This window comes from Meriones unguiculatus, chromosome 11, assembly GCF_030254825.1.
Source record: "Meriones unguiculatus strain TT.TT164.6M chromosome 11, Bangor_MerUng_6.1, whole genome shotgun sequence".
Classification (NCBI taxonomy): Eukaryota; Metazoa; Chordata; class Mammalia; order Rodentia; family Muridae; genus Meriones; species Meriones unguiculatus.
In genome coordinates, this window is record NC_083359.1 from 64,765,205 (window position 1) to 64,781,730 (window position 16,526).

At 33.6% G+C, this 16,526-nt stretch overlaps 2 protein-coding genes across 4 annotated transcripts in view; one reads left to right on the forward strand and one right to left on the reverse strand.

Annotated features, from left to right (window-relative positions):
• The window catches only part of Cdc73 (cell division cycle 73), a 133,725-nt gene that overhangs the window by 69,554 nt on the left and 47,645 nt on the right, over nt 1–16,526 (reverse strand). The window lies entirely within an intron of this gene.
• Nucleotides 4,200–16,249, forward strand: B3galt2 (beta-1,3-galactosyltransferase 2). The gene is made up of 2 exons (XM_021647479.2): nt 4,200–4,858; nt 9,077–16,249. The coding sequence occupies exon 2, from the start codon at nt 9,194–9,196 to the stop codon at nt 10,454–10,456; it is 1,263 nt and encodes a 420-aa protein (XP_021503154.1). The 5' UTR covers nt 4,200–4,858; nt 9,077–9,193; the 3' UTR covers nt 10,457–16,249.

Sequence of the window (16,526 nt, forward strand, 5' to 3'; positions counted from 1 at the left end):
TATAGAAGCTACAAAGTACAAACAGAAAGGAGACCAGAATAGGCAAGACTGAATGTATATCTCCCTTCTTGTGTTATTCAATAGCTCAGTGCTTTAAGTGTTCTAACCCCTTTTTTTGTCAGTCTTTTTCAAAATTAAAACTAGATGATTGAACTTTATACCAGTAAATAGATAACTCCTAAAGTTACTGCTAGTTTATATCATGTAAACCACTCAGAACTAGCAACTCTATGAATAAAGGAATAATTTTTGTGTATTTAGTAGGAATGATGAACCGGGAAGCATTACAAACCCCTTCTTTAAATTTCAGATCCTTACAGATTATTAGACTTATCTAGAAAATTTCTAAAATAAAAAATAGAAAACATCTGGATAGCTTTTTTCACAATGCCCAAAGATATAGGTAACCCACTACAATAAGGCCTATGTTATAAAAATAAAAATAGATCTATGTAATCAATACTTTCATAAACCTATAAAAGCTAGCAAGGCAATGTAAGTTTGCTGAGTTTGGTAAAGAAACCTGCCACATTTACTGAGTTAGTTTAACCACAGAATTCAGATTTAAAGGAACCTAGACTAAAGAAAGAATTTATACAAGGTTGCCTTATCACAGATTTTTACCATTTCTCTTGCCTGAAAACTTAAAGTTGCTAGAAAACACCACTAATGGAAATTTTATCTCATAGCTGCTATTTTTCTATTCTTTAACCTGTTAAATTTTAAGAAACAAAAGTACAGTTATTAATTATAATTTAAATTAAATTCTTGCTTACTGTGTACTATGCCTCAATACAGGAACTTTGATTACCTATCTTAGGAATCTTTTTGTCATATAAACACTTGCTCCATAGCAAATAGTAGGGGAAAAAAAAAATCTCACTGTGGGTAATTCAGGTTTCAGTCCAATATAGAAGTGAATCAATATTGAGTTATCTATGAAATCCTCAGTGATTGAGATCCATAATAAATCCAATTCAACATCAAAAACAATCACTTCAGATGTGATGTGTAGGGCAGGTATTTGAGGATGATCACTATACATTGTATAAAATATCTCACTGTTCCTCATGAAAATATAAATTACTGTAAAATAAAAATAAAACACATTGCTGAGGATGTGGATCAGAAGTAGAGAATTTATCTAGCACAGTCATGCTCTCAGTATTACCAAAAGATGGATTTAAATGGTGGGAACTAGAAAAGATCATCCTGAGTGACGTATCCCAGAAGCAAAAAGATACACATGGTATATACTCACTCATAAGTGGATATCAGACATGTAATATAGGATAAACATACTAAAATCTGTACACCTAACAAAGGTAAGCAAGGAAGAGGACCCTGGGTAAGATGATCAATCCTCACTCAGAAAGACAAAGGGGCGGACCTCAGACAAGGGAGAAAACAGTACACACAGGGTCTCTGAAAGACTCTACCCAGCAGGGTATCAAAGCAGATGCTCTGACTTATAGCCAAACTTTGGGCAGAGTGCAGGAAATCTTATCAAAGAAGGGGGAGATAGAAAGACTAGGATGGGACAGGAGCTCCACAAGGAGAGCAACACAACCAAAAATTCTGAGCATAGGGGTCTTCCTGAGACTGATACTCCAAACACAGACCATGCATAGATATAACTTAGAACCCCTGCACAGATATAGCCCATGGAAGCTCAGTCTCCAAGTGGGTTCCCTAATAATAGGAACAGGGACTGTCTCTGACATGAACTCAATGGCTGGCTCTTTGATCACCTCCCCCTAATGGGGGAGCACCCTTACCAGGCAACAGAGGAAGACAATGCAGCCACTCCTGAGGAGACCTTATAGGTTAGGGTCAGAGGTAAGGGAGGAGGACCTCCCCTATCAGTGGACTTGAGGAGGGGCATGGGAGGAGATGAGGGACGAAGGTTGGAATTGGGAAGGGATGAGATAGAAGGGCTACAGCTGGGATACCAAAGCAAATCAAATTAGTAAATAAATAAATAAATATTTTAAAAAATAAAAAGATATTAACAATAATTGCAAAACAGTTACTTTTTCCTTACCTAGAAAAAGGATAAGGAATTTATTAAGTCATCCTCATAATCTCAACAATAAATAAGCTCTTCCTTAATGTACATGTTAGCATATAGTAGTTTGTTGATAAATATTTACTGAAAATACATTCAGTATTCCATTAATGATTCGTGCGGTACTATGTAAATACTGGGGGAAACTTTCACAATTTCTTCAGCAGTCATGTAGTAAAATGCTTAAGAGTAGATTATAGGGCTGGAGAGATGGCTCAGAGGTTAAGAGCACTGGCTGCTCTTCCAGAGGTCATGAGCTCAATTCCCAGCAACCACATAGTGGCTCACAACCATCTATAATGAGATCTGGTGCCCTCTTCTGGCGGGCAGGTATACCTGCAGGCAGAACACTGTAAACATAAATAAATCTTTAAAAAAAAAAGTAGATTATAGTAATTCAGATTTTAAAATTTTAAATAATCCAGTTTCAAAATTCTTAACTAATCCCCTTTCCCATCAGTAATTAGCTGGTGTATAGGTTAATTTTTCCACAACTACAGGTACCAGTTCCTCCTCTTTAAAATAGATATTACAATAAACTATCATAAGGAAAGATCGTTTACATAGCAGCTTAGGTACTTATCACCCAATCTAATTTGGAATAAACAATAATTGTACCATCCTCTAACATCAGTTAAGTTCCACTATTAGGAATAACTGATAGCAAAAAGTCCACTTCTACTTTGGGAAAATAATTTAAGTAGAGTCAATACACATTATTCCTTTACCTATTACAGTTTGTGTAACTACCAAGGAAAGGGGAGAGAGAGAGAGAGAGAGAGAGAGAGAGAGAGAGAGAGAGAGAAACAAAGAAAGGGGGTGGAGGGCAGTGAGTACTAAAGTATAGAGTTTTAAGAACCAAATGCTAAGAAACACAGGTTTCAGTCCTCTTACAATGCAGCTAGGGAAAGACAAAGTTCTAACTAAGCTTTAGTTTTCTCCTTTATAGTCATCTTTCTTTGTTCTTTTTCACTGGTCTAACATTTCTAAGGGATATAAGACACAAACTAAGAAAGTCATAGGGTGCACCCAAACAAACAAAACACAGTGTAAGTAAAACATAGGAAAAATAAATTAACACTATTAGAGGAAATGTGATTTGTATTCCCCTGAAATAACATATGATGCTATGTGAGAAATACATGAAACAGAGTCTAGACCCCTAAAATATATAGCATAAATTTTAAAACTATAAATTTCTAGTAGTTAATGTCTCTAGAATCAGAAGAAAATGTTAATTATGGCCATTAAAAACAAACAGCAAAAATACCTGCACCAGTGCTATTGTAAAGGAAAAAAAAATATATGTCTAAGTGCCCAGGCACCTATATAAATATACCAGAGAAGGACTTCAGAGTTTCTAATGTTTATAATACCTGTTTGATGGCTTCTGACTAAACCATGTTTTAAAGTAGTAAACATTATTGGAAGCAATGGACTTTAGCTCATCACTCTGCTTGTTTTACATACACATGTGCAACATATATAAATATACATACTATTATACAAGAAGCAAAAGTTCTAAGCTTTTCTCTAAAGTTTTTAGTCAAAATGTAATCAATCATCACGAAAATCCATTTAATTCTATGATACATGCAATTTTAAATTAAAAAAATAATGCTGATAACAAAAGAGTTAAAATTAAATTTACTACTTTCAAGAACACTGAAAACTGCATCTTGCAAAAACGTAGGCTATATCCAAGGCATTTTAGATAAGCTGTAAAACAAACAAACAAACAAAAAACCGGGGAGGCAGTCTAAGTTGTAGGTAATAAACAATGAATGAGTTTTACCTAGGCCAGAAAATCAGAACTTAGCAAACTCTAAGAGCAGAAAGGTACTGAAAGAATTAGTTCACAGCAACTTACATGTAAAAGCTTTGTTACTTCTGCTCTACAAAAGCTTATAAGAAACATGAAAGCCACCAATGAACACAGAAAATATTTAGAAAGCCTGTGCATAAGTTCAAATAAAGATTAAAAAACATAATCTTCATTTCATAATCATATTTCTATTTGTTCTGAATAAATATTATGCATCACATAGCAAGATTTCTAAGCTTTTCCCTACCTTAGGTTTCTAGTCAAAATGAATGCAAACAATCACGTGGGACTCAGCCAAGCAGTGACGTTAAATTCTGCTCTGTCAGAGAGAGCATCTGTCAAGCCCACATTTAAACTGCTGCCTGCCTGTGCAGCACTGAAGAACCGTGGATTTCACATTACAGACTAAAACCCCAGTAAAGCAGCTCAAAAAAAAAAAAAAAAAAAAAAAAATCCTTCCTGCAGCTGCCAGGCAACAACGACGAAGAGAGGCAAAGCCTTTTTTTTTTCCCCAATGCAACTGAAACACTAAACCCCGGCTCTGCTGCTTTACATTGCAGCTCAGCGCTACTAGAAATATGGATACTGAGAAGAGAATACAGCACTGCATTGTCCAGCCGGGAATACAGCAGATATAAAGAGCTTCAATGCATCAACTGTCAGAAAGAGTCAACAGTGCACCAAACAAAACAGAAAACTACAGCTCTTTTGTTTAATGAAAGAGAGAGAGAATGAAAGCAAGGGGAAATCTCTGAAGATCAGGACACGTACGAACAAGAAGCATAACTTGAGGACACCCCGACAGATGGACACTTCGGATACTGTGAAAAGCAATCACAGGAGGCAGACTGTTGGGGGATGTGCGCATGTTCGAGAGCATCGTTTTTGCTGAAGTGATGGCGTGCCAAAAGTATTTTCAGTGGGCATAATGCTCTCCGTCTAAATGGCCTGACCAAGAAAGAAAGGTATGTCGCTGTCTTGTATATGATGTTCATTAAATGTGTTAGGATTTTATAGCCCTACAGGCACTAATACACTTGATAAATACTTCATACACTTCACTGCCCTTGAAACTGTGAAAGGGTTTCTAAATATATGATTTTAAAATTTGCCTTTTCTGGGAGATAAGCTGTCATTGCTTTATTCAAGTAAATATGTAGCTGGGAGTAATTCTAGAGAATTGTAAAAATTAAGAGAAAAATCCAGATATACTGAAAAGATTCTGAGAAATTAAACTAAGAAAGAAAAAAAAATCTCTAGCCCTTTAAAAAAAAGTCTCCAGCAAATTAGGTCAAATTGTTTCCTTAACTAATAAATTAAAGCGTATTCTTTAAAATGGCTATCAAGAGACAGTGCAGTAAATTTATATTAAGTAGCATCAAATATGATCTTAAAACCATGAGGTCTTTTCGGAAAAATCCTTTCAAAACAAAATCTTAACAGTTCATAGTAGTGTCTGCTCTCTTTATCTATCTCCTCAGACAGAGATAACAAATACAATTTAAGAGTGTATCAGCAAATTTTAAGTGTTATTGAGCTACAAGAAGATACTACAAGTTAAAACATTAACACCAAATCAAAACGGTAGTGAGTTTATGCAAAGCATAGCAAACCACAGTAATCAGTCATATGTTATTACAGTATCAATGAATACAACTTTAAACAAAGAGATATCAATAGTTACTCTAAACACATTAGTGAAACAGGGAGCTTTTAGTCAACAGACTGATTCTAAATAATCAAGTGTAAAACTGTTACTAGAGATATTAAAAGTTAAATTAAAAATCTAGCATGAAATAGTTTAATATGAAAATAACAATTAATAATAATACAAGGTCAACAAAATATTAATAATGGATTTCTAGGCTTTATTTACATATAATAATAACCTACCTTCTGCCTCTACCTGTGTCTACAGGACAGAGATAAACTATCCTGGGGACAATCAATGGTAGAGGAGCAGTCAGGGCTAAAAAATTTAAAGATATTCCTAAAATTTTACAAACCTAGTAAGGATTTTGACTTTTTTCCTCTCTCTTTCATAAAACTTACTAGCCTATTAACAATCATAAAGAAACAAAAAAAAATTAAATCTATGGAAGCACTGTATTGTGAAGTTAAGATGAGAATACTAGACCTTGTTGTATATCAACATCAATTCTCAATAATAAATAAGTATCTCTATTCTAATAAAGATTAAAATCAAAAATTATTAAATAAAACATGTTTTAAAATTCAGCCCCTCTTGGTATCTTTATTAGAAATTAAGAAGACTTACAAAATAAATATTTCAAAAGAAAAGTATTCATTATCAAAGTATCATTTAAATCTGGAACTGTTTCAAAAAACAATATATTTATATGAACTTTTAAGTCAAAGGATAGGAACTCTATGCGGGGGAGGGATATGTAATAGTAACATCCTTACCTATTTCAATCTATAAGATATAAAAACACAGAGAATATTATAACCAAAACAGAAAAGATCTATTTTTAAAAAAACTATGAAAAGACATGGCAAAATACTTAACTTTTGGTCTTGTTCTTATTTTCAAGAACTAAAATACAACAGGCATTAACCTGAGAATAACTTCATCATGTAACAAAAGGAGCAAGTTATTTTTACTTTCTTTTTAACAGCATACAAAGAAAGGGAGAAAGAGAGAGAGATCTCCAATCTGGGAAACTTTAGCAAAGAATTTACGCCAAAATGTATGAGTTTCATTTATTAATGGGATGTTCTCAAATACATTCCAAGCCCTCCTAGATATTACTTACAAACATACAATTCTCGCTAAATTTAAATTAAAATGTACCTCCATCTTATAAAATCATACTAAAACCAATTATGAATGTATGTTGTTATAATAAAAAATAATTATCTGCTTTCTATAATATGAAAACACTTTGTACCACTTCGGGGACACTTTTCTTGAAAACAATGTAACTTACTGCAATACTTCATTCCCTTAACTTCTTTTAGTCATTCATTTAAATATCTGACCTTGAATTTAGTTCTTTTCCAACTATAAGTTTGTACTTTTAAAATGTCTGAATTATTGGATCACAGCCATGTTCTATGCATTGTTATTTCAACAGAAGACTGATATGTTAGTATTTATAATACTTGAAACAGAACAAATGAACTTTCCAAAGTAAATTCTTTTTTAAATGTATACACATAAGCCTTTAATACCCACTAGCCTCATTATGAGATGGGAGTATGTCATTAGTATCTACCACAAAATGTAATTTTCCCATAAATTCTTTAAAATAGTTTCTACTTTAAATAGAAAGGCAACAATTTGTAAGTACAGGTAGGAAAAAAGTTTCTAAACCAGGGCTTACATTTCATTATGAAGCTCTGTAATTTTCACCTGTCACATAGGAACCATGTTTCACAGGCTGAGAATAGTTCTGGTTCTTTATATAGTGCTATAATATTTAAATTCATGTACTAGGAGCAAATTAAGACTTTTTTAAAAACCAATGTTTATATAAATATATATGTATGTATCTAAGTGATTAAATATTTTTTAGGTTTGAAAAATATCCTAATCACTAAAAGCACCTTTCAATTTCTGAAACAAGATCAACCCTTAAAGCCTGTTACACATTAGAAATTTGTTCCAATTCCCACCTACTTGCTCCTCCTAGTGGTTGCTACTAGAATAGTATTTCATTCATAACCACCTAATACTTTCAAGCAGTAATTGAAAGAAAGGTATGTGTGTAAATTTTATGCTACAACTACTCAATTTTTTGAGGACTTACGTGTAAATTCTATTACCTGTTAAATAGCACTTGTTTCAATATTAAACCAAAATGCCATCAATAAGATCATTATCATAAATAAGCACATGCATTACACATACATAATTTGAAATAAGTGGCTACGTTAAATTTTTATTTCCTTTTTTTAAATTATCTCAGTGAATAATTGAAAACAATCACTTCTTGAGCACACGAATTTAATATTGCCAGTCTCAGAATTAATGAATTAATATGTGACCTTCTAGTTTTGAGTTTTGTTTTTAAAAAAGTGAAAAAAATCAAAACTCGATATTGTCTCTATTTCTCAAAACCTTTTTTAGAATTCAAACTACATCTATGACCTCATTTCTTCATCTAGAAGCATCTAAGAATAGAAAAAAAAAAAAGAACAAAAAAGCAATTAACAAATACAAATAAGTTTGTGCTATGCTGAAAAGCCTCTTGCCAAAAACAACAGCCAGTTTTCACTAAGTTACCAGCTTGTAACTTTTGAAAGATCTAGGATTGTGTTAAGCAACTTACAAAGACTTAAAATTTAAAATGATTTATGCAACAAGCATAATTCAAGAATATTTTAAAACTTATTTTGTGGAAAATGAGGTTTAAAGCAATCTAAAATAATAGGGTCTGTTGCCTATATTTTTCAAGACGTCCAGAAAAACTGCAAAAATGAATGGTCTTTTGCCAAAATTACTGATAAGACTGATCGCCTGGATACATTCTATTTGAGGTGGATAGAAAAAATAGCAAAGTGCTTTAAAATGTTAATCATTTATTACTATCTAAAATCGCACACTGCAATTACTAGAGCCTGAAAATTAATTTTGACAGATATATCTTCTCACTGACTGTCTCAACATAGTGGGGCCAGTGGAAACACGCCACTCAGTGTACTGTGACTAACTGAACTCCGCCACAATCAAATCTGCACCGTCTGTCCTACAACAAATACATGACCATTTTCCAGAAAAGGCCACTGACTGTGCACCATACAGCCATAGTATGTCAAATCAATTTTAATTAGTGTCAATAAATTTGCCATCTGTTCTGAAGGCCGCCTTACAGGTGTTTTGTCAGTAATCTAAAATCATTTTTCCTTTCTACATGGCACAACTTTAAAAATCTTTACCTTATATTAAAAGTTGACCAGAACTACTCATCTCATCACGTGAGTAAAATAAAATTAATCTATCACTTATCTTTCAAGTACTCACTGAGTTACAAGAATATTTTTAAAGAAATAAATCTTGTCAATGATTTTATGTTGCCAAAATGAAACTATTATATGTTCTTTTTCTGGTTTATCCTATTTTTCTCAGCTTAAAGTGTCTTTTTATTAGCACCCAAAGCCCTTTTAAGGCAGTTTGTAAAATTTTGCATTTTGTAAACCATTATGCTTCATCTTTATAGAATGACTTCGAGGGACACGTAACTAACCAGAAAATGATGACCAAAGAACAGTACTGATTAAGAAAAAAACAGCATTTTTGGCCACATATATCCTTCACTATCACTGGATATTACAACATGCTTCAGTGGAGGAGAAGACATTGCTGCTTTGCAAAATGGAATACTAAAAGGTCTCTGTTCCGGACCCACCTTATGGGTATACTCTCCCTAGTGTTTCTTTTTGCTATGTTTCTCTTTTTCAATCATCATGACTGGCTACCGGGTAGACCTGGATTCAAAGAAAACCCTGTGACATACACTTTCCGAGGATTTCGTTCTACAAAAAGTGAGACAAATCACAGCTCCCTTCGGAACATTTGGAAAGAAACAGTTCCTCAGACTTTGAGGCCTCAGACAGCAACGAACTCCAATAACACAGACTTATCACCACAAGGAGTTACAGGACTAGAGAACACACTCAGTGCCAATGGAAGTATTTACAATGAAAAAGGTACTGGACATGCAAACTCTTACCATTTCAAATACATTATCAATGAGCCTGAAAAATGCCAAGAAAAAAGTCCATTTTTAATACTATTAATAGCTGCAGAACCTGGACAAATAGAAGCAAGACGAGCTATCCGGCAAACTTGGGGCAATGAAACTTTAGCACCTGGTATCGAAATCACACGGATTTTTCTGCTGGGCATAAGTATTAAGCTAAATGGCTATCTTCAACATGCAATTCTAGAAGAAAGCAGACAATATCATGATATAATTCAACAGGAATACTTAGATACATACTATAATCTGACCATTAAAACACTAATGGGTATGAACTGGGTTGCAACATACTGTCCACATATTCCATATGTTATGAAAACAGACAGTGACATGTTTGTCAACACTGAATATTTAATACACAAGTTACTAAAGCCAGACCTGCCTCCCAGACACAACTATTTCACTGGGTATCTAATGAGAGGATATGCACCTAACAGAAACAAAGACAGCAAGTGGTACATGCCACCAGACCTTTACCCAAGTGAGCGCTACCCTGTCTTCTGCTCAGGAACTGGTTATGTTTTTTCGGGAGATCTGGCAGAAAAGATATTTAAGGTTTCTTTAGGTATCCGTCGTTTGCACTTGGAAGATGTCTACGTAGGAATCTGTCTTGCTAAGTTGAGAATTGATCCTGTGCCCCCTCCCAATGAATTCGTGTTCAATCACTGGCGAGTTTCTTATTCAAGCTGTAAATACAGCCACCTAATTACCTCTCATCAGTTCCAGCCTAGTGAACTGATAAAATACTGGAACCATTTACAACAAAATAAGCACAACGCCTGTGCCAACGCAGCAAAGGAAAAGGCAGGCAGGTATCGGCACCGCAAACTACACTAAAGACTATTTTTGTTCAAATGTGCAATCTGTATATATTGCTTAAAGCATGTATAGTTAAAAACTTGATTATATACATAGGAAAAGTTTTAGTTCAACTCATCACATAAAGGAATTAGAAACTATTTTTTTAATTTCTGAATAAGATAATTCATAAAATTACAAATTATGACAAAAAGATATCCCAAAAGAGTCTCTTTAAATAACTGTATAAGGAGATTCTCTGTATTAACATGCAATAATACGCATGCATACATAAATGGTTCAAGTCTTACATTAGGGACTGATACAATGTATCTGTATACATTTTCTACATAAATCTTAATTTAAGAAATGAAGATAGTCAAAAAGACTCCTAGATTTACTTTCGATTTCACCATAATGAAATGTAAATAAGACAGTACTATTGATTTTAAGGAAACTTTGTAATTGTGCAAAGACCAATTTTCTGACCTAACTCTAGAGTTCTAAAACTTTATACTACATGCAATAAGATTTAGTTAAGTTATTCCATAACATTATTTATAGCATTCAGGTGTTTCAGCAATGCAATTCTCATTCAAAAATTTACTTTTAAAAATAACTGATAATTATTTTAATTTCTTTTATTAATACTCATCTATACTGGGGAAATTATTTTGACATGATGTGATAAATGTGAAAAATTAATGTGTCTCAGGCTCAAGTTTTTATAAAATGAATTATTAAAGGTATCAAAATAGATAACTTTTGTTTTCTCATTGGAATTAAGTGCCAAACCAGTATTTCAAGGAAGTTGCATTTAGACAAATATTACATTCTCAGAGAGTGCTTTTATTTAACCTCAACTATACCTGACTTCAAGTACATCTGTAAAACAGAGTCATGTTCCTCTAGCTGAAACAAAAGTAGTAACATTTAAAAGCACAATGACGTGTTGTTGAAAAAAGAGAGATACAGGTAGTAATTTCATTCAATATATTTTTTTAAGATATATATCTACCAAACAGCAACATTTGGGGGAAGTTTATTTCCTGAGAGCAGGTGTACATAAGCCAACACTTAATCATTTTATGGCACCTATTTCTTCTCTCACTGCCAAGTTTACAAACCTACGGTTTTTAATTTGGTAGATGACAAATACTCTGCATCACCAATTAAAAAACATTTAGGGAGGGATGGGAAGAAAGCTACACATGTTTGATAACCATTTGCTTTTAGAATGGACAATATGCTTAATGCACTTTTATCAAGGTACTATTAGTCTTTACAGGGTAAACAACAAAACCCTGAACTGAATGTTATACAAATGTTCTCATATTTTGCTTGGCCCTATCATGAATTTTAACATCAATAAACACAAGCCCACTAACTTTAAAATAATGTTTTAATTCTGAGTAAATTTGTTAATTTTAATTAAATACAAATATCTCCTTACCAGAATTAAACCATTCTTAGCACTGATTCTATTATGAAAAAAATAAATTGCCAGAAGCACAAAAGGTTTTATATGTTAGTAACACACTCAGTTCTACTTACATTAAATCTATCTCCCATTTTAAAATCAGAAGCCTAAGTACTCTATTCCACATCAAATGATTCTACATAATCAGCTATGAAATATCTACCAGCTTTTGTCTAATAATTATTTTTCACTTTATTTAATCTATGTAATTATAGAGTGACCAGTATTACTACCAAAAAAAAAAAAAAAGACATGCACAAAAGGATAACACCAAACCACTTCAGTAATGAAAGACAGGGACTCTGTTAGTATACTAATTCCCTCTAGTTTACACCACAGAAGGTTAAAAAGAAGAGGGGAAACATGATGTTTGTGAGCATTCATGCACAGGCATGTAAACTAAAACAGAACTCTCAAGTGACATTTAAAAACTGTAATATGATTACTTGGTTTAAAATACTGACTTACGAAGAACAGAATAATTAAAAACACTTAAGTGCTTATTCTGAGGTATCAACTTAAAATCATTTCTACATTACTAAAAAATGACTTGAAAAATAATGATAAGCTGATGGTGTTCTGAGTCCCAGAGGAGATTAAACTAGTCAAGTTCTTAATGTCAAAAGTCTGTGTTTCCACCTTTAGGGTAGCATATACTTCCATAGCCTCAGCACTTGGAAAATGAAGTAGGAGGAATGAGAGTTCAAGGCAAATCAGTCTTAGGTTAAACAGCAGAATTCTAACTAAGAAAACAACCAAACCTGATTTTACAATAAAGTTCTATTATTAATTTGTTTTCACATTTCATTTTCAACAATATAAATGTTAACTTTATAAGCTGCTATTTAAATATCTCCCCAGTTATTAATTAGTTGTATCTTCTTTACCTCAGTATTATGAAATTTTTTAATATAAGAAATGTTTTAAAATGACTATATGGATTCGAGCAAAGGAAATATTACAGAGTCAACTGTGTAACACAAAAGTATTAATAGACATTTCAGAAAGAAAATGCAAACTTCAGTATTTACAGCAGTAGTTTGGAATAAAATTACACATAATGAAATTCCACAACAACTAAATTAATTCATGTTTTCCCTAATCTCTTCCATGCACATAATATGCATAAGCACATACATCCTAATTGGAACTTCATTAATACCTAGTTCCAGAAAAGTCTACAATAATAATCTCAGTGACAACACCACACACTGTTTACTGACTGTGGAAGCAATATACCTTGTACTGTTCTAAAGTACCATTTACTCCATAGAGTGCTTGTAACACTAAAGATAGAAAAGACTCATGAGAGAGGTTAAAAACATAAAATCACAAGGCTAGTGAAAGGCTTCCACCTCAGAAATCATGCTCTTATTCATTATGCTCTTCTGCTACGTACTTCACTTATGACAGAAGCTAACAGGTCTACAAAGCCAAGCAAAATGACTCATCCCATTCTCTGCTTATTCTCTTTGGCAGGGCCCACAGATTTCATGGCCATTTTTCTGTCACTAGCATATGTCATTAGGTGTTAGGTATAAAGAAGAAAAGGGGAAAGAAAAGGACATTTGGTCCCCTGGTTGTTTTCTCTTCCCCTCTGCAAATATTAGTGAATGATTAACTTTAATTTTTAAACTTTGTGCACTGCTGTTTTGGGCCCTGGGTTACGTCTGTAACAGTAAACAAGTGACATTTAGAAAGTTCACAGAGGGTAATTTTAGCAGACAAACATATATACACTTAAATGCATATACTTACCCGCTATAGCAGTTATCAACTAACTGGTCTGTAGCAGGGTCAAAGCCAATCTAATTAAGATTAAGTCTATCCAAGAGTGGTAGTGCACACCTTTACTCCCAGGCAGAAGCAGGTGGATTTCAGTGAGTTCAAGGCCAGTCTGATCTATACAGCAAGTTCCAGGTCAGCAAGAGCTAGAGACCATGTCTCAAGAACAAAGAAACCAAAGACTCCAACATACCCTTTTCCTAGGTACCCATAGAGTGAAAAAGAAAACTGACTCCCACAAGTTGACCTCTGGACACTGCAGGTGTGTACAAGCCACTTGCATCCACACACACACATACAAAACATAAATAAATGAAATACCAAAAAAAGAATTAAAGAAAAAAATAGATCCCAGATAATACAAAATACAGTATTAATTACTCAAGCACCTATTCTACTAAGCTTTTTAGTGACTACTTTAATTTATGGCAGTGTAGAGTCAGAAAACAGAAACCAAAATGAAGACAAACAGAATAGTTATTTATAACTAAGCAAAACTAATTTCTGTCAAAAATAAAATGAAAGCCAAGTAGGACACAGTGAAGCCTGCCTATTGTTTTAGCTACTACCTAAGATGAGGCACAGGTCAATTACTTGGGCCCAGCAGTTCCAGATCAACCAAAGCAAACAGCAATGCTCATTAAAAAACAAAATAAAAAGATAAAAGGCAACCTTTAGAAATAGGCAAAACATATCCCTTTTAAATTCCCCTACCAATAAATCAATTAATTAGGATACAAAAATATATTTTGAATGGTATACGGCTCACATTCTTCAATTATGCATAAGAATCATGATCTTGGGGAAATGAAAATGAAATGTTTTTGTCTACTTCAAGTCAATGAATATCATTTAAGCTTATACTGCATTATGCATGAACATCTATGTTCATCACGTACATTCCTTATCATGAATCCCTTCGAACTGCAGTTACAGACAGTTGTGGGCTGCCATGTCATTGTGCTGGGAGTTGAACCTGGGTCCTCTAAAGGAGCAGCCAGTGCTCTTAATAAGGGTGCTTGTAAGAAGGAAGCATGTGAGGCATGAGCTTAGGTGCACAATCCCTCCTTTTTAGCATCAGAGGAACTCTTTCTTCTATAATACAAAGAATTTAAGTAACAACTCTGAGTTTTAGGATTATACTAGAAAGAGCAATATAAAAATAGTATCTAACATTTCAAAAGAAATTTCTATCCCTGTCTACTAAAATACTGAAAGACGATGAGTCTCAATGGTGGAGAACATTTTTAATTACTTTTAATTAAGCCATCTGGGAAACAAAGGTCGGTAGACCTGCAGGAGTTCAAGGCCAGGCTGTTCTCTACATAGGAAGTTCCTGGAGAGCCAGGGCTATATAAGAGTAAGACCCTGTCTCAAAAAAAAAATTTATTTATTCTAGGTGTGTTTGTATTTGTTTGTGTGTGTCTGAGTACCCAAATGCCACAGCAAGTAGAGGACAGCTTGTATAAGTTGGTTCTTTCCTTCAGTTATGTGAGTTCCAAAATGGAACTCGGGACATTAGGCTTCATAACAAGCACTGTACCAGAGAACACTTCCAATGCTCAGGTTACAGTTTCTAGATACTACTGCCTTAAAAAGCAACCACTTATCTTTGCAGAAATGGTGTTCCAGATCCGGAGTAGAAAACACACAAGTATGCCAGAAACCAAGGAAGGAAAAATTAATGAAGTAAAGTAAAAATATTTTAGGTCTCAACTTCATGAGGTGCCCTACTGACCTAATATTAGGTATCTGGAAAGCTACTCAAAATGACTGGTGTGTTAATTTATCTCAATAAGTAAGACATATACTATGTATGTACCTTATAACATGTTAAACACAGACAATAAAATTATTTTGAAATAAAATCAACTTCAATGACAAATTAATTAACTCCAAAAACATAAAGAGCTGAGATTACATTATTAAAGAATATTCTGTCCAAAATATACAAAGAAATCAATCCTATTTTCAAAAAACTAACAAAGAAAAACAAGAATAAAATGGTTACTACTTTGACTAAAACGATAATTGAGCCAAAAATTAAAAATGTAAAATAAATATGTGTGTGTGCACACACATTTATGTACCTATGTGTGTATGTATTCAGTGCCTACAAACAAATCCTCCGACCTGTTGTGATTTCTGTCCTTTTAGTCATTACGGTCTTTAACTGTATAAGTTTCTCAAAATTTTTGGTTTGTTTACTTATTTTTTATTGTAGCCAAAAACTCCTAGCTGATGGAAGACACAGTACTAGCAGACCTTACAGTAATAAAGCCATTTCTAATGTCTACGGGGATTCCACAAAATGTAAGATCATGCCCACAGTACACTCTACCACATGAACAAGTGGAGAAAAGAGGAATCCAAGAGCAATTTATCTGTTAAAGAATAGAAGTAAATAGAACATGACTTTAACCCCAACATCAGGAGAATTGTGAATAAAAGCCAGTCTGAGTTGACTGCAAGATATTGGCTGGAAGAGAGATAAGTAGGTAGATAGGTAGGTAGGTAGGGTGGAAGGAAGAAAGATAGATAGATATAAAGATGGATAGATAGATATGATAGATAAGTAAATAGGTAGGTAGTGTGGAAGAGAAAGAGAGAGAGAGAGAAGGAAGGAAGGAAGGGAGGGAGGGAGGGAGGGAGGGAGGGAGGGAGGGAGGGAGGGAACTAAAAGACTCATGTAACAGAGCAGATTACATACACTTAACAGTAACAATTACCATACACTTAAAAGGAAAGGGGGGGGGGAGCAGTAAACTTAGTTTCTGCAAAAATAAATTTCTTGAAGTTAAAAGTAAAATCTTAGTTGGGTGTCTATACAAATGTCTATAACTA

Bases quoted from the DNA above. Each gene is read 5' to 3' on its own strand.
- B3galt2 (XM_021647479.2), top strand. From the start codon at position 9,194: ATGCTTCAGTGGAGGAGAAGACATTGCTGCTTTGCAAAATGGAATACT.